The sequence below is a fragment of the Haliotis rubra genome, unplaced genomic scaffold (assembly GCF_003918875.1).
Source record: "Haliotis rubra isolate DU_JTF1 unplaced genomic scaffold, ASM391887v1 Scf345, whole genome shotgun sequence".
NCBI lineage: Eukaryota > Metazoa > Mollusca > Gastropoda > Lepetellida > Haliotidae > Haliotis > Haliotis rubra.
The window spans coordinates 1018254-1037381 of NW_025767019.1; the positions used below are offsets into that span (position 1 = coordinate 1018254).

Genomic DNA, 19128 nt, shown 5'->3' on the forward strand with positions numbered 1-19128 from the left:
AAATAAATAAAGCGTGAACCTGACGTGGCAAGGAGGCAAAAGGAACAGTTTTCATGTTTCAGTCCATGCATTAAGTTGTGTGTGGTCGCCATGTGGCCTAACCCTGCGACCATGTACACTGTGATACAAGTAAACATTTCAAAGATTTAATAAAATACGCTTACCTGCCGCATATATGACTGTGTGTTGATAAAATTGATAGCGTACGAAAATCTCGTCTGCTTGACCCCGTTCCTTCCCCGGAACTACCGATATTCAGCGTACGTTTACAACACGCATTTTAATTGGCCGTCGACATCTCGATTATCCAATGACTGTACGCTTAACTGCAATGAAGAAGTAAAGGATTCAAGATGGTGCGTACACGTGGTTTTGTATTTTTCCTTAACAAAATTAGGTTTTAAGCTACCCCTAACATTGTAGGTTGATAAATAATAGGATATTTCTTTAACATCGATCTTACAAGATGTATCTTTACATGAAATACAACAGTAGCCGCCTTGACATCACCGAAACTAGAACCCTTTCGGGAGAAAACTTAATATCGCAGTGTTGTGGCCATGAATGTCGCGACTGCAAGCCTTGTAGATTGTTTAACATACTCGTTTATATGTACAACATCCCTCGCTGGGTGACGGCAGGCATTTTTCGAGAATGTTAGTTTATATGAAATATTTTTTTAGAAGAATCTGTACATCATATTACTTGGCTTGCCTTCTGTGTATGTCAGCTCAAAGCATCTGTGGGCCGGGTACAGATCGCAAACAATGCTCAAAGTACCCTCAGTGGATGCATCAGGTTCCTGTGACTGACACACTCGTCTCTGTGTGTACCCTCTGTTCTCTATCATTATGTTAATGAAAATATGTCGAAGCATCGCATGAATGCGTTTAGAAGTGAGATACGTGTATAAGTAGGTGTTAAACAACCAAAGGCATCACTATAGGTTTACGAAATGTGTCCCAAGAAATATTATTTAGTAGTAGAAAATACATAGTTGTTTGGGTAATAGTAGTTGTCCATTTATCATGCGCATTTCTCCATGCACATTTCTCCATGCACACTGCATGCTCGAAACGCCCAAACAATCTGATTATTATTACCCTGGATAACCAAAGCTGCCTGTGAGGCGCTAGAAGGTTAATAGTTACATGACTTACCCCTCCGGGTACCCATTTTCTGCTGAGTGAACAGAGGCAGTTTTGAACAAACTAACTTGCGTAAGGTGAGATAATGATAAATTGTTTTAGATGTTTTCAGTATATCTAATCATTTACTTTGTCTGTATTTTCAGTCATGAAACTAGTTATAAGTTTCTCTAATAAACAGGCAATATTAAATGGGACTGAAATTGGGAACTGTCAGACATATTAGTATACACCTATGGACTCCAAATGCTTACCGGTACTTAGCATTCTGATGAAAGCACAAGAAATAGACCTAAAACATGTAAACTGTTGCTATAAACAGTACAGAAATTGTTGTTGACATTTAATGACAAATAGCAGTTCCCTTTGAACTATTTCTGTGCAGCGACAAGTCGACATCAGTGCCATTTATGGGGAGCAGCACAGAAATACAGATACTGTGACTTGCTTATAACATGTGTCAGTTCCTCTCTATAAATGCCTATCACAGACTGAAAATGAGTAAACACTTCAAAAGATGAAGTGAAATTAAAACATACATTTTTGTGCTGATGCATCAAGTCAGAGGTAACTGTAGATCAGGGAGTAATTTGAAATATTAATCTTAATGAAATAATTATCGTGTATGTTACAGTTGTAAATCAAGTCTTGTCTTTCTTGGTTAAACTTTCAATAAGCTTTTACCATGAATAAGGTATCATCTTAGCTTGAGTATGGTGAATGTTCAAACATTATGAAGTATTTTGACGTCATTGTAGCAATGAGCACTGTTGAAACTGTAACAGATGTCATGTTAAAAAAATGTAACAATTAAACACTGATCTGATGAGCAATAAGATACTATTTGCTGTTTAAACTTTGACTTCAAGGATTCATGTAGACTGGCTCAAAATTTCTGTTATTGTAATCACAAATTTTCAAATTTATATTATATGATATAGTAGGGCTGCAACGAATACACTTTGTGGCAAATATTATCACGGATCATGAATATTGGGTAACGAATATGAATAATTATTCACGGATACAATATTGTAGTCAAGTGATTGATGTACAATATGGAACGCCCATGTTGACAGTTTTGATTTGTCACAGCAATAACCAGTGATCTCATGACACTCAAATTTGGTATGTAATAGTTATAGTCGACAGTACTATGTGCGGCCTTGGCAAACTAACATGACTTACTCTACTGCAATGCTAAAGTACTGTCGGAAATAGAAAAAAACTGTATTTTTTCATTTATCTCTACAAGTTATGTAGTTGATATGTGCAAGTGTGAAATATCTGCTAAACTAAGTTCGGCCTAACTGCAGTCTCCGTGGTAGGGACATAGGAAACGTAGAAAAAGGACTTTACTGAGGAGAGATTAGTGCAGAAATGAGCAATGCAGGTTTTTTCTAAGTCCAAAACGATTTATTTGAAACAGACCATGGCTTTATGCAAATTAGTGTGCGACGATATTGTATTACAAAGGACACTTTTTAAATGCCCAATTTGAAATTAGACGTAGCTTCATTATAAATGATAGCTGGTGTAAAAAATAATAACTTTCATGCTGAAGCTATTAAGGATGTAGCTACCATGGAGTCTCACTATCACTATAAAAAGAAACAGATAGGAGGGTTCGTCCCAAAGCAAAACCTGGACGGGTGTTGCAGACGATCGTTGGGGTCGGGCTTAGGGGATAGAGATATCAGCTAAGATGAGATAATCCTTTATGGCAATTATACTGGGGAAATACACGGCATCTCATAGCAATTTACAAATATCCAGTCCTGTCGATCTTCGCCATCGGGTGGTCATGCCACCTATATATTGAGACATTTATTGAGACATTTAATATGATGCATTTCTATGGTTATCAGGTATCATACTCTTTCACATATCTCAACATAAACTTTATGAAAGAAAGGCACTTAAGATGTCAATCAATAGATGAGGCATAGTCAACACACATGAATAAGCACAAAATATCTTTGCGATGACCCCTTGTGCCTGTAGGCAGCACATGCATTTCATGCCAGGTGAGTCGACTGTCCGTCGTCATACCTGGCTGAGCGACCTAATTGCCATCTATAGTCTGATCTATTGTTTTCAGCAGCTATTCGTATTTTTTCTAAGTTTTGCCCAATTTTACGAGTAAACATGCTTTTCTGGATATCCTATTACGCATCCCACTGAACGCCAAGTTAGGCCGAAGTGGGTTATTTCGACATATGCTATTTGCAGTTGTGTAAATTTTAGGGAAACAGAGTAACAGCCTAAAAACAGTCTTTTTCTATTTCCGACAGTACTTTAGTACATATTCTATTCTTGCATATCTCACTTTCCAAAAGTACACATGGGTTCAAGTAAACCATGCTCCCTTAAAAAAATCGTAAAGATTCGTTAATATTCGGTTCTGGTGACCACGAACAACGAATTGAATTCATGAAGGGCTACGGTTCGATTCACCAAATATGCGAGTGAATCGTTACAGCCTTATGATATAGACTTACGTTATGGCTCTGCAGACATGACTTGAATGCCCCTGACTAATTTGATCAAAATAACAGTCTGTTCCCAAACTGCTTTCCAAGGGCAGTAAGTTCAGAATCCTGGATAGATTCCTTGACTAATTCTTGTGTTATGAATTGCACTCTTCATCAATTTATCAAATAATTCACTTTTAAATTTACAATTAACAAATCAATAATCAGTTCATGTGTTGATAATGAATTAACAGCTATCAATGATCAGAAATAATTGAGTGTCAAAACAGTCTTTCTACTCATACTGTCGAACCATTGGTTTACCTGCTGGTGGGTGGTTTGCATTTGCATGCTTGTCTGACAGGAAAACCTTAGAACTGCACTCACCCACTCAGATTCAGTCTCACCTGTAATTCTCTACTTACAATGCAGGCACAGAGTCTGTACACGCTGTTCGAGCATGCCTCGGGGTATGGTCTGTTCCGTGTACGGGAATTCGAGGAAGTGGCGATGTTGCAACCGCAAGTGGAGCAAAGTGTGACCGATCTGAGCAAATTCAACTCTATCATAAAACTTGTGGCCTTCTCCCCATTCAAAAGTGGAACCAATGCTCTTGACAACATAAACAGCATCTCTGAAGGTGAGACAAAGCTGCATATGCATGAAACAGTGTAGACTTACAGACTGCTATTAAATGTCAGCTGTTTTTAGTAATGCAGGTTTTAAGAGTTTGAGATAGGATTTGAGATGATTGGGAGCTTGGGTTACATGAATCAAATGTCCGCTCATTTTATTTGTGATAATCATCTCCCAGTCTTAAAACTGGGGGTCATAGTTCAGTTGTTGGGGGGTCATAGTTCAGCTGTTGGGGGTCATAGTTCCGTTATTGGGGGTCATTTTTGCAACATCAGATTTAATATTGTTTATTCTAACACTATTCTCTCATTCCCCTATAGGTGCTTTAAAATTCTAGTTTAGATATATATATACTATCTACTGAGTTGTTAAATCATAGTGTCCAATATTTGTTATATATATTTTTTAAACTGATAAACTGAATAAGTGAATAAATCTATGCCCTCTACAGTGTCCTCACTACATTCACTACTTGCTCCACATCTATATGCTCTCTCTTTGTACAATTATCCCCCACTTTTTTAAAACTTTGTTTTATAAGTTCTTTATTTTTGTTGCATTTATACATAGCTGCACATGTATATAATTGTCTATATAAACAAAAGGTGACAAGATGACCAGAATTTAGTAAATTGGTTAAGATGTCCGTACTTTTTTGCTGTGTATTTCATAAAGAAATAAAAGCATGTCAGTTCTTCCTGGATCATTTCAAAATTTATTCGTTTTTTATATGTTTTATTTTTGAAGATAAATTGTTTGCATACAATTATTAAAAGATTTATTGGTCCAAAATTTGGTAGCAGCGAGCCAAGAAGTACCGGTATATCTTTCTTGTTTAGTTTAATGTATAAATCGTCTTTCTGGTTGACCCATTTTTCAACTTGGGTCCAGATGGAACTCTTGTGTTTGCAATACCAGAACAGATGATCAACTATTTCACTTTGATTATTACAATAGCCACATAAATTGCTGTCAGTGTATCCCATTTTGAAAAGTAATGAATTTGTTGGTAGGATATGGTGAAGAATTTGATATTGAAACCATTGCTGTTTAGGATTTTGCAGGCATTTAGTTGGAATCACATTATATTTTGTCTGTCGGGTTCCAGTATCCCCCATAGAATGTACAAATTATTATCATCATTCTGTATTATTGTCGACACTGAAAAAATAATGTTTTGAATGAAAAATATGTCAGGATCGCAATGTTCATGTACATGTTATTATTATCATTATTATTAAGATTTTCTCTCTGTATTGTCAACACAGAAACAATAATATAATGATTTGAATGAAAAATGACTACATTTTTATTTACCGTGGGTACGTTTTCTCATGGGTTCATATTTCCATATGCACCGACTTCACAAAATGGCGTCTCGTTGTTGATACATTCAAACAGTGATCGTTGGGATATAAAAAAGAAAACAAACACGGGTTTCTAGAATAATGGTCAGTATGATCTTTATTAGATACTGTTTTCACCAAACATACTTACGTTTTACAACCAACTGCCAGATGTCTTGTGGTGTGAGTTGGCTGCGACCCATCGTGGGGGATCCAGTGCTCTTACTGTACTTCCTCAATATCAATGTGCCCTCTCTCTCGGTGTACAATATCCCCACTTTGTACTCTCTGTTCACTATGTATGGTCTCTACATATACAGTGCTCTTACTGTATTCTCTACTTACTAGACCGGTGAAGGACCGGGTTAGAATTGATCTTCAGTAACCCATGCTTGTCGTAAGAGGCGACTAACGGGATCGGGTGGTCAGGCTCGCTGACTTGGTTGACACATGTAATCGGTTCCCACTTGCGCAGATCGATGCTCATGCTGATCACTGGATTGTCTGGTCCAGACTCGATTATTTACAGACTGTCGCCATATAGCTGGAATATTGCTGAGTGCTGCGTAAAACTAAACTCACTCACTCACTGTACTTTCTAAATATTGATATACTGTACACATACAATATCCACAATTTATACTCTCTTAATGTACACTACTATTTTTGTGCTCTTCATATACAATGTCCTGCACTTTCTACATGAGCTGTATCCCCACTGTAGCCCCTCTCTGTACAAATATGTGACAGGGCTGCTGCACGAGGACCTACGTCTGTTCCTGGAGACAAATGTTCCGAAAGCTGGCAAGAAGGAGAAGATAACTGTTGGTGTTGGTGATGCCAAGATTGGTGCTGCCATTTCAGAGGAACTAAGCATTTCTTGTTCACATATTGGTGTGGTGCCTGAAATCATCAGAGGTACGTTTCTGAGTCGAACTTTTAATTCTAAAATCTGAAGTGCATTGAGACCCCATTGGGATTATGTTAGAATAGGTACCAAGTAAGTTGTTCTGGATATAAGATTTGACCAAGTGCAGGGGGTGGTCAGTTCACGTTGATTGTTTATCATTAAACAGATGGAGTGGATCACTGCTAACAATATCCCAGGATTGTGTGGTCCAGACTTGATTGCAGTACAACATGGATATAACAAACTCGTAGGGATCATAGTAATCTGTTTGTTGTGTCCATGGTTTGTTGTTCGGTAAATGTCTCCCCATGTTGGATTTCTTTACCAGTTACTTCAGATTTTAGAGGAAGGGTTCTTTGAGGAGTTAATTAATGAAAGAGACCAGTCTTATCTGCATTAAAATGTTCTCATACAGGTAAATGTTCACTCCTGTCTAGGGCTATAACGATGCATCAAACTATCGATGGATTGCAATTGTTGAGCCTCCGATAGCAATTAATTGATGGTCGGAACGAAAAACTATTGATGCATCAATAGTATGTGTGACTATCAATAATTTAGTAATTGACTTCCATTGATAAATGCACAGAGCAAAATACAGGAAGTACCAGATTCATTCACTTTGATTTAGAGATCTCCACCTCTGTTACCTCTTAAACAAACTTGATCTGGGTTTCAAGTTTCTTGTCAATTATTAAAAGAGACTGAAACTACTTCAGCTTGTTTTTATTTCATATAAACTATGCATTCATTTGGGAAATGACTTCAAATGAGACAATTCAAGGAGAGAGAAAACAATAGACTATCACCTATTGCAATAGTTGTTTCCCCCTCAATAGTCACCCTTACTTCTGTCACTTGAAACCACTTGAAGACATCTTCAACATCCTTGCGACTTGCAGCTCTTAACTTCTTATGGGCTCGGTTAACTCGGTTAACTCGGTTGCAGTGCAAGCTTTGAGAACATTATTATCTTTGTTTCAGACAAATTAAACAGATATGAGATCGCAGCGACTTTCAGTGATAAAATCATTTGACCACTTGAATCATTGTGAACAGTCCATGTCTGTCCATTTTCACAGGGATACGTGTCCACTTTCCCAGCCTTGTCAAAGGTTTGACTGACAAGTCTGCATCCAAAGCTCAGCTCGGCCTTGGGCACAGCTACTCCAGGGCCAAGGTCAAGTTCAACGTGAACCGTGTGGATAACATGATTATACAGAGCATTAGTCTCCTCGACCAGCTGGATAAAGATATCAACACCTTCTCCATGAGGATCAAGTATGTATAGCAAGAAATAGTAGTATCATTGTTTATTGAGATTACCAGTAACATGGCTACAGTAAAGTCAACTTTTCATTTTGAGGCCCAAGTTAGAAAGGTGTGTCAGTTCACTTTGCTGGTCATGAGAGTATAGGGTGACAAGTTTGGACTGGGTGGTCACTGTATACCACTGTGCTGATAGGATTTGGATTGTTACTGGGGCTTCACATAATGGGTTGTCTGGTCCATTCTGGTTACTTGAATTATCTGAATCTGAATTTGCAGATTGCAGCATTTGTTGCTTTAGTGCAACAGTCATGATTGCTGGCTTTAAGCGATCATGTCTGTTGGACCTATTTAACATGTTATCCTCCTCTGACTTTGTTATTTATAATTAAGTGGGGCGGTGGGGTAGCCTAATGGTTAAACTGTTGGCTCGTAGCCTTATGGTTAAAGTGTTGGCTCATTTCTGGTGTCCCCGCATTGATGTTGCTGGAATATTGCTAAGAGTCAGTCCAGTTTACACAATTTCCAATCCCCACATGGGTACAATGTGTTAACAGCCCATTTCTGGTGAATCCCCGTGACCGTTTGATGTTGCTTGCAGAATATTGCTCAAAAGCAGCACTAAAACCAAACTCAGTCAGTCAGTATAATTAAATGTAGGGTTAATTAATTCCACGGAAGGGGATAAAACAATGTAGCTGTGACCCAATTAATATTGCTTAACAAATTGCTATTCGCAGAGAATGGTACTCGTACCACTTCCCAGAGCTGGTGAAGGTCGTACCTGACAACTACACATATGCCAAAGTCGTAAAGTTTATCCAGAGTCGCAAAGATTTGACAGAAGAGAAGAGTGAGGACCTGGAAGAGATTGTCATGGATGCTGGGAAGGTCAAGGCCATATTTGATGCAGCAAGGTCATCCATGGGTGAGTTGAGATGTCAGTATTTTCCATCAGTTGGAAAGGTCATGGCCTTGTTTGAATCTGCAAGGTCAGTGTGTAGGGTAATACAAAACACATTGTCTATAGGAAGCCAGAGGATGACTTTGATAATTCAGGGTTTGCCATTGAAAGTATGAGGATTGGTCCAAGTATTTCAACATTATGAAGGTCAAGGTCATCTATGAGACATTGTACTGTTTATCGTAATAAGCGACTAAGTGGATTGAAGGGTCAGACTCAGATGGGTGTCATCTTACCCGAACTGCCATTTTCAATGAATCAATCACAGGTTGCTCTGACTCATGCTCAATTATTTACAGACTGCCCTCATACAGCTAGAATACTGCCGAGTCGTGCGTTAATATAGAAAATAATTCCAAGCATAGGAAGGGTTGGTACAGTTGTACTGGATTATTGACTTCCTGTGTATTATGTTTTCAGGAATGGACATCTCCCCCATTGATCTAATGAACATCTGCATGTTTGCAACACGAGTAATTGGATTGACAGAATACAGAAAACAACTCTCGGAGTACCTGAAGACTAAAATGAGCTCTGTGGCACCAAATCTTGCCACTCTCATCGGTGAACAGGTATGCACTGATTCTTGAAGAGACAAAGGGCAATTGCACATTGTCATAATTTATCAACTTTGAAAGAACTTTCTTCTGTATTGTTACTAAAGCTGAACAATTTCTTTAAATACCAAAGATCACAAGTGGTCAGAGTCCTTGCAAATGAACAGATTTGACACCTTAATTATTTATCCATAGTGCCTTCTCCGAGCAATGGCCTTTAATCCTGTCTTTGAGCACCGACATTAGTCCTGTCAGGAGTTATGGTACAGCTATGCAGCTCTCAGTTAAAGACAAATGTACATTTTATCTTGAATTAAGGCATAACTCACATGCAAAGATCTGGGTTAGAATTGGTCTTCAGTGACCCATGCTTGTCATGAGAGGTGACTAAGGGGATCTGGTGTTCAGGCTTGCTGACGTGGTTGACACGTCGTTTCTCAATCATTTATCTGGACCAGACTTGATTATTAAAAGACTGCCGCCATTTGCTGAAATATTGCTGAAATATCAGAGTACAGCATTAAACAACAAGGAACTACATAAATCAATAGAACTTGTATGGTGTGGTGGTTTGAGTGTCTGTCTAGAGAACTGATAGTCGATACTTCGTCCTGCATCATAGCTGAAGATATTGTACTTGCTCAGTCCTTGGCTTATTGTCGTGAAAGATAACCAATGGAACCAGTGTATGAAATAAGGCCTGTCCGACCACCGAGACGGTCTAGATTTCTGATGGATGGTCTAAATTTACAGCTAGCCAGCCCGATGGTCTGGTAAAAATTTAGATGTTCCATACATCTGAGTAAATTCACCATATTGGCGTGGTTAAATCCAATTTGGGCTGGTAACATTTTGAAGTTACCAGCCCTGATGTCTGGCTGGAGTTTGGGCTTATTTCATACACTGATGGAACTCTTGTTCCCCTGGCAGCATGGCGGGACTAAAACCAGCATTAGTTTCTCTGTCTCGACTAGCACACCCACACAGGTATGAACTGCACTATTTAATCATGGTGCAACAGTCTTGAACACAATGTCAGACCCCATTTGTCTTTACTACACTTGACACGATTCCATAATGTGTTGTTCTGTTGTCCAGGTTGGTGCCCGTCTGATCGCCCACTCTGGCAGTCTGACGAACCTGGCCAAGTACCCTGCTTCCACTGTGCAGATCCTGGGAGCAGAGAAGGCGCTCTTCAGGTAGGGTCTCTCATATCACTAGGCCTGTCCGAGGGGTTTCAGGGTACCTACTACCTCGTGAGTCTAACTGACGGGTCTCGGGAAAGGGAAAAGGCTCCCAACACTACTTTTCTGTCTTGCTAATGGTCTACAGGGTAGGCCCCCAGTACCCCTTGTCTGTCTGCTAGTGAGGAGTTCAGGACAGAATATGTGTAAAGTGATGGTATTTCCCAATGTGTCTAGACTGCCTCCGTGGTGTAGTGGTTAGAGCATCTGCCCGGAGAGCGGAAGGTCGCGGGTACGATCCCCCGACCACGTCATACCAAAAGACGTTAATATATGGTACTTGTTGGACCCTGCCTGGCTCGGCATTAATGGGTACAACAAGGACTGGTCGGCTCAGAGTCAGTATAATGTGTCTGAGTGGGGTATTCATGCTTCACTGCGGCATGGTATCTCAATGGGCTAGCACTATAAAACCAGCTTAAGTCTTGGCTAGTATAAGCAGCCGCACATACACATACACACGCATACACGTCGTCATATGAGCAAAATATTCTCATGCACGACGTTAAACCCAATTTCACCACATATCACCTCACCTCCCAATGTGTCTGCCACAGTTACTTCATGTTTGATAAGTCCATCAAATCTTGATTAGTTTTAAAACTTTAGTGACCTGAAGTCGTGCATCTGTAAGTGTTTCATGTGGAGGGTTTTGGTTTCAGAGCTTTGAAGACTCGAGGAAACACTCCAAAGTACGGACTTATCTTTCACTCCACCTTCATTGGTCGAGCTGGCTCAAAGAACAAGGGCAGAATATCTCGCTACCTGGCCAACAAGTGTTCCATTGCTTCCAGGATTGACTGTTTCTCTGGTGAGAAATAAACCATGCTAACACACCCTAATATTCAAAGGGCCCGTGAAGATCCGGGGTAGAATTGGTCTTCAGCAACCCATGCTTGCCACATAAGGCGACTATGCTTGTCGTAAGAGGCGACTAACGGGATCGGGTAGTCAGGCTCGCTGACTTGGTTGACACATGTCATCGGTTCCCAATTGCGCAGATCGATGCTGATGCTGTTGATCACTGGATTGTCTGGTCCAGACTCGATTATTTACAGACCGCCACCATATAGCTGGAATATTGCTGAGTGCGGCGTAAAACTAAACTCACTCACTCACTAATATTCAAAGAGTCATAAGTATATGCTAATAGGTTTGTTCAGTAAGGTTATGGAACCATTGCGGATCCTGTTCGGATACAGGTTTGGAATGGGCTCCTTGTAACCTAGTCTTGTCTTGAGAGGAGACAAGTGGATTAGTTATCAGGAAATTACATCTTCAACCTGACTGAGATTGTAGGGGGTTGTAGGGTAGCTGAGAGGTTGTAGGGGGTTTTGGGGTAGCTGTGAGATTGTAGGGGGTTTCTGGGTAGCTGTGAGATTGTAGGGGGTTGTGGGGTAGCTGTGAGGGGGGTTGTGGGGTAGCTAGCTGTGAGGTTGTGGGTAGCTGTGTAGCTAGTTGTAGGGTGTTGTGGGGTAGCTGTGTGATTGTGGGGTAGCTGTGGGATTGTAGGTGGTTGTGGGGTAGCTGTGAGATTGTAGGGTGTGGGGTAGCTGTGAGATTGTAGGGGGTTGTGGGGTAGCTGTGAGATTGTAGGGCTGTTGTGGGGTAGCTGTGAGACTGTAGGGGTTGTGGGGTAGCTGTGAGATTGTAGGGGGTTGTGGGGTAGCTGTGACATTGGGGTTGTGGGAGTGAGATTGTGGGGTAGCTGTGAGATTGTAGGGGGTTGTGGGGTAGCTGTGAGGTTGTAGGGGGTTGTGGGGTAGCTGTGAGACTGTAGGGGTTGTGGGGTAGCTGTGAGACTGTAGGGGGTTGTGGGGTAGCTGTGAGATTGTATTGTAGGGGCTGTTGTTGGGGGTTGTAGCTGTGAGATTGTAGGGGGTTGTGGGGTAGCTGTGAGATTGTAGGGAGTTATGGGGTAGCTGTGAGGTTATAGGGGTTGTGGGGTAGCTGTGAGATTGTAGGGGGTTGTGGGGTAGCTGTGAGACTGTAGGGTGTTGTGGGGTAGCTGTGTAGAGATTGTAGGGGTTATTAGGGTAGCTGTGATGTTATTGTAGGGGGTTGTGGGGTAGCTGTGAGACTGTAGGGGGGTTGTGGGGTAGCTGTGAGATTGTAGGGGTTGTGGGGGTAGCTGTGAGATTGTAGGGAGTTCTGGGGTAGCTGTGAGGGGTTGTAGGGGGTTGTGGGGTAGCTGTAGCTGGGAGCTATTGTGGTAGCTGTGAGGGTTGTAGGGGTTGTGGGGTAGCTGTGAGGTTGTAGGGCGTTGTGGGGTAGCTGTGAGATTGTAGGGGGTTGTGGGGTAGCTGTGAGATTGTAGGGGGTTGTGGGGTAGCTGTGAGCGGTGGGGTAGCCTAGTGGTTAGAGCACCCCCTCGTCACGTCAAAGACATGGGTTCAAGTTCCCACATGGGTACAATGTGTGAAACCTATTTCTGGTGTCCCCAGCCATAATATTGCTGGAATAGTGCTAAAATCGGTGTAAAATCATATTCACTCATTTACTCAATGGGATTGTAGCTCTCAATACCTATCACTGGCTTTTATGTCCTAAACTCTTCATGTAGAATCCACTGTGAAGTTAAAGAAAATGTGTTGTATTTCTGACAGAATACCCAACAACTGTGTTTGGGGAGCATCTACGGCAGCAGGTGGAGGACAGGCTGACCTTCTATGAGAGCGGCACAACGCCAGCCAAGAATGTGGATGTTATGAAGCAAGCTGTGGAGGAGGTGAGTCTATGAAGGAAGGGATACAGGATGGCTTGGGTGGAAGATGGGACATTTTTCATTGGGTTTGTAACAGATGACTGATAAACTGCCTAGTTGTGTGGTTGGATTTAGTGCCTGTGTAGGGTAGAATTAGTGTCTTAGTTTCAGGGCTTGTGCCTGTGTGGCAGGATTTACTGGAATGGTATTCAACATTCATTTTGTGTTATGGACTCTTTAAAGAACCATATTTTTCTTCACTTTCAGGCTGTGGTTGTTCAGGCCAAGCTGGCAAAGAAGGAGAAGAAGAAGAGGAAGAAGGAAAAGAGGAAGCTAGAAGAGTCTATTGGTGCCAACACAACTGGAGATCTTGACACTACACAAGAGGATGAGCAGATCCCCAAGAAGAAGAAGAAGAAAAAGAAGAATGCTGATGAAAGCATGGAGGTTGAGGAGGAGGAAGAAGTTGAGGAGCAGACGCCCAAGAAGAAAAAGAAGAAGAAGAAGAAGGATTAATAAAATAACTTCCATCAATTCATTTCAGAAAACATGAAATTCATGTCAAAATGCACAAACATTGCAGTTTGAATAACTTATGAATGATTTATTTCCAAACACTTTTCATAAAAATTGTGAGACTTGTACTTCTTTCAGTAAGGCAATTTGGGGCGATTCCTCTTCAAACAATTTCACTGGCATCTGCTGTTTATTGGATGCCTGCTATAAGCTTTGTTTTGAAATTTTGTTTGAGTCACTCATTTTTCACCAGAGGTGATTAAGACAATTAAGACAGAGTTTGTATATTTGTTAACCAACTGGTACAGTTTACTCATGTTCTAATGAGAGTTCTTCAAAACTTTGAACCCAGGAACCTCTATTATATGGGAACATCTCATGGAATATCTTTCAGTAGATCAGTCAGTGCTTTCAGTTACTACACTCACATGATGCAGACATCAAATTTCAGAGGTTCATTCATAGTGTGGGAACATGTATGAGTGGTACTGTGTTTTAAGTAAATTTTGTTGTGAATGAAAACTTTCCTTAGCATAAGGTCAAAGATTACATGTTATATACTTTTAATGTCTCGGGGCATTTTTTAAAAAGACATTCTTCATTTCCATTGTAGTTTTATTAGACAAGATGTATACAAAAGCCTTATATATTTTAGTGAAATGTGCAAATATTATCTGACTTATTTGCTAAAGGCTAATAAAATTATGAGAAATGATAAAACATGTCATTGAGTTTATTTATCTTTTTTACTCTGTACATTTAACTTAACGTGGAACTGTGTCCCATGCTATTGCAGGGCTTGATTCAGCCCTACATCACATGCCAAGTGCAGCCTTCTACTGAAAAGTTCAACCTTATATTTGTCTACATGCATCAAGTAGAGCTGTGTATCATGGCCTAATTGGCAAGACGATATATCCCGATACCAGTTTAATGAGGCGAGACGATATATCATGAAAGTATTGGCAAGGAACCTGCGAGACGATTATCATCACGATACACTTGTGGCGATATGATACGTATCCCAATACTTTACAATAGAACAGATATGGTAGATAAAATGACTGAAACTTTATTTGTTATACTGCAGATTTTGTGTTACATTCACACACATTTAAAAAGATGTTCAGCATTTAATGCTTAAGAAAGTACAGATCTAATACACTATATATAAATTTGAAAGTGAAGTTTCCCTTGGGAAGTTGTATTTTACACCAATGCTTACACAAACAACTCAATGTAATTTATATCAGAATTCAGAATCACTAAAAAAAAAAAAGTAAGCTTTCTAAATTTTATCTTCTCTTTGTGCTCTTCTTAACAAAGCTAAGACATCGTTCATAGTTGTTAATAAATGGTGTTATTTGTCAAACAACTAAAACATATCTGCATATTTCAATTACTTGAAGACAGTATTCTACAGTTCACAGAGTTTGTACACCAACTCATTTGTTCAAGTAACAAAGATAACAGACAAACAAATTCCTTTAAAATTGAATTTGTATTCAAAATTCAGAAGAATTTCAAAGAGACTCTTTTCCTATTCCTAATGCAATACTCCTTACAACTTTAAGTAGTATTTAAGTTGTAACGTGATATATCGTCTTGTGGCGATACATCGATGTATCATGGACTCTCGCGATATAAATATCCTGATATATTGCCTAAATGTGTTTTGTATCGATGCACACTATCACGTAGTTCACATGGATACTATCATCAAGTGCATGTCAAAGGATAATCAGATTTGTGTTTGACCTTTTCTCTTCCACACAACAAAGATCCATGAATATGCTAAATACTTCTCGGCTCTATGAACTGTACCATATCACTAACCCATGTGTAATTATTCTTTCACTTTTGGGATTGAAGCCATCAAACTACTGTACCTACTGCACATGATTCTGGCCTTTGATCGAAACATGTAAAATCAATGCATGGTGCCGTAAGGATGAAAATAATCCTACCAACAAACCAAATAATTATATAAATATAAATGGCTATATGAAGTTTAAAAATCATAGATGTTTCTTGTCATTCTTCTTACCATGTGTGTAGGGATGTGGGGTAGCCTAGTGGCTAAAGCGTTGGCTCGTCACACCGAAGACCCCGGTTCGAATCCCCACATGGGTACATTGTGTGAAGCCCATTTCTGGTGTCCCCCGCTGTGATGTTGCTGGAATATTGCTAAAGCGGCGTAAAACCAAACTCAGTCAGTCAGTCAGTCTTACCATGTGTATATTACTGTATTAATGATAATAATAGTTCCATTTGTATAGCGGCTTTTCATTCATCTATGCACCCTCAAAGCGCTTTATCTGAGATAGTTGTTGAAGAGATAGGTCTTCAGATGGGCTTTGAATTATGGAAGAGAGTCAGAGTGTTTTAAAGAGCCAGGGAGCTGATTCTATTTGACAGCAGCTGCCGCACTGAAATATCTGCCTCGGAATGTTTTCATTTGAAATCGGTGAATGTCAAGGAACTGGAACGGAGGCATTTAGGTGGCTGGTACTGTGTCAGGAATTCACGTACAGTACAACCAGAAATTATTGAGAATTTAAAGATTGTAATTTTAAAAAAAAAAATTCACTCATTACTCACGTATTTAATGTGAATATTAGCAGAACATAACTCCAGATTCAAAGACAGGTGAACAGTTAGTATTTTGTCAAGTCACCACGGGCAGCAATGCAGGCTTCAATGCGGCGGGGCATACTACTGATCAAAGAAGTTAGAAAGTCGTGGTCCATGCTGTCCCAATATCGGACCACCTCTTCTTTCACTTCAGCAATATTTGTCAGATTTTTCTTATTGACACTTTCCTTACCAGCCCTGATGTCTGGCCGGGGTTTGGGCTTATTTCATACACTGGGTTAAGCATTGTGAATGGGGCTTTGTACTATCTATTTGTATGTGTTCCATGTCAAGAGGTAATGATATTGTGACTTGCAATCACTTGCAGGTACTCATTAAAAATCTTTATATAGACACGCTTTAAGAATGTGAAAACTGGAGAACTGTACATGATGCACACAAAATTTCCCTTGAGATAATGCCGAAATCATCTTATCTTGTGACTTGTTCATGTGGGCGTCTTGAAATTACCTGATGCACACCATTTATTGGCCAAGTAAATGTTTATATACAACAGAACAACTTACTGCCTTATCCTAAATGAACACAAAATGATAGAAATTTTCCGTTACCAGCATCTTTCAATCTCAAATTTTCCGTTACCAGTGTTAAAGACTCTGTGACATTTCTAAAATATTATTTTAGTGAAATTGATGTTAAAATATTGATATATATGACACAATTTTATGTGGAAGACTTGACATAATTCGTTGTGAATATTTTGGTCTTCGAGGGTTGTTAATCTTGATGTTTTACTCATTTTTATTATCAAAATGACTTTCATTGCAAATTATGATAAAAATTATATCCATGGTATTGCTAGATTTATTCAAGTAAATTATAAAGTTGCAAAATGATATTATGTGTTGATTAGGCAAATTATAGTCTTTAATACCACAAACTAAAGCTATAATTACCATTTTATCTTATTATAACACATATCATTGCAAAGAATCACAAATCACAAAGACTCTGTCACAAGACATAAAGTTTCTGTCGCAAAAATCACAAAGACTCCACTCTCACAGTAACCCAGTTCCCTACCAGTGATATTGGGATGTCAGTCACATCTAGTTTCTGGAATCTTTGTCTTGGTCCAATGAGCATGGCTTCTGTTTTGCTCAACATGTTCGGATCTCAGTTGAGGCATTTGTAAGGAAGACAACTTCTGGAATGTTGTCCTCTGAATCTGGCTGCAGCAGTAATTTCAAAATATGGATGTGTTTGTCTCCATGCTTTCAGCAACAAACCAGATATTTGGATTTGTTGCCTCAATAATGGATTTTAAAGATTGCTTTCTCAAATCGCAACTTTGTACGTTTTGCGCAGAAAACATGCAAACTGATAAGTATATGGAGACAATGGACATAATTGTTCTTAGATCCATGTCAAAATGTGTTTTAGTGAGTGGCATGTTTTATTTTAGAAGTTTCTTTCGACTGAACATTTCGTGTTCATAGTTGCCAGTCAAAAGGCACGTCACTTTGCGGCCGCATTGGATTGATGGCTGTCAGAATTAATTGATTTAAGAAAAAACTATCCACCCAACAGATTCCAGATTTGACCTGTGACACTGTCATCAAATAGTGATCCATTTCGACTATTGAGCCACGGTAATGAAGCTTCACATAAACAGTATAATTGTTTTATTTGACTTCACGCCAGTTCCTCCAGCAATGCCAAGACCTTGAAAGGTGCTTTGAACACTTCTCTTATGCTTTACTGTTTCTTTCAACACAAAGTTTGAAACTATTTAAATTAAATTCTGTCTACTTGGTCATCAACGGCCTAGCCGCCAACACCATCAAGGGTCTACAAGGACTACTGTTTGACAGGTACAATACAACCGAGAAAGGGAAAATATTCCTTGCAAAGATTTACTTACAAGAATACCTTACCGTGCGCGTCCTACCTATGCCGTGATGTGATGTTATCAATGGTTATGTCATAAATCTTTCGGTAAATATACTACCCATCAAAGGTTTAGACTCACTTAAAACACTCACTATATGTTATATATATATATAGTTACATTGAAGATGAATTTCTCCGCTATCTTGGGGGAACCAACTGCAAACTTTATAAAGATGAATTGCACAAGGAGTATGCATCAAATTGCTGAAAAGCATGTGCAAATATCGTGCATGTGAACAGCTGCGTTTTGGTGTAAAGTTTTGTTAAGAATTCACCAATTTTCTCTGAGTTTCATCATTTATGGAACTCGTGACAATTTTTTCAACGTTACGAATTTGTTTTACAATACATCAGTTCATGTGTAAACTGTACCTTTAAACAGTATGGACTATTTTGCAAAATCTAGTTTAGAACAGTTGACTGAAGTAAGTGGCTACATTTACACTAGTGAGTCTAAACTTTTGATGGGTAGTATATATACCCTGGACGCCAGCGAACCAGTCTCGGCTAACTGCCCAAACGGCCTCCATTGGGCAAGAAGGACAAAACTGTGTGAAACCTGTATGAATTTAACATAATTTCGTGTTTTGGTCGCTCTGACAGGTAAAACACTTTCCTGTTTTGAAATATTAAACACATGGAGTCGATAGTTATAGCTGAAGACTACCTCTCTACCATGATTTGGTAGTTGGAACTCACGACTCTGAGTCCCTTACACTGCCGGCAAGTAAAACGCTTTGGAAAGGAAGAATTATTGCGTACATTTTCCACTTTATTTCGGTTTTAGATAACAAACACAACCAGCACTAAAA

The 19128-nt window shown here is 39.5% G+C and overlaps 1 protein-coding gene across 1 annotated transcript; it reads left to right on the forward strand.

Annotated features, from left to right (window-relative positions):
• Positions 1-287: 287 nt before the first annotated feature.
• Positions 288-14490, forward strand: LOC124284826 (nucleolar protein 56-like). The gene is made up of 10 exons (XM_046720951.1): positions 288-356; positions 4055-4262; positions 6355-6522; positions 7597-7795; positions 8524-8711; positions 9168-9319; positions 10403-10503; positions 11211-11359; positions 13155-13276; positions 13520-14490. Exons 1-10 carry the CDS (start codon positions 354-356, stop codon positions 13766-13768), a joined length of 1539 nt encoding a protein of 512 aa, XP_046576907.1. The 5' UTR covers positions 288-353; the 3' UTR covers positions 13769-14490.
• The last annotated feature ends 4638 nt before the right edge of the window (positions 14491-19128 follow it).

Coding starts and splice junctions, on each gene's coding strand:
- LOC124284826 (XM_046720951.1), top strand. Junction 9,320..10,402: donor CCACTCTCATCGGTGAACAG/GTATGCACTGAT, acceptor TCTGTTGTCCAG/GTTGGTGCCCGTCTGATCGC. Junction 13,277..13,519: donor TGAAGCAAGCTGTGGAGGAG/GTGAGTCTATGA, acceptor CTTCACTTTCAG/GCTGTGGTTGTTCAGGCCAA.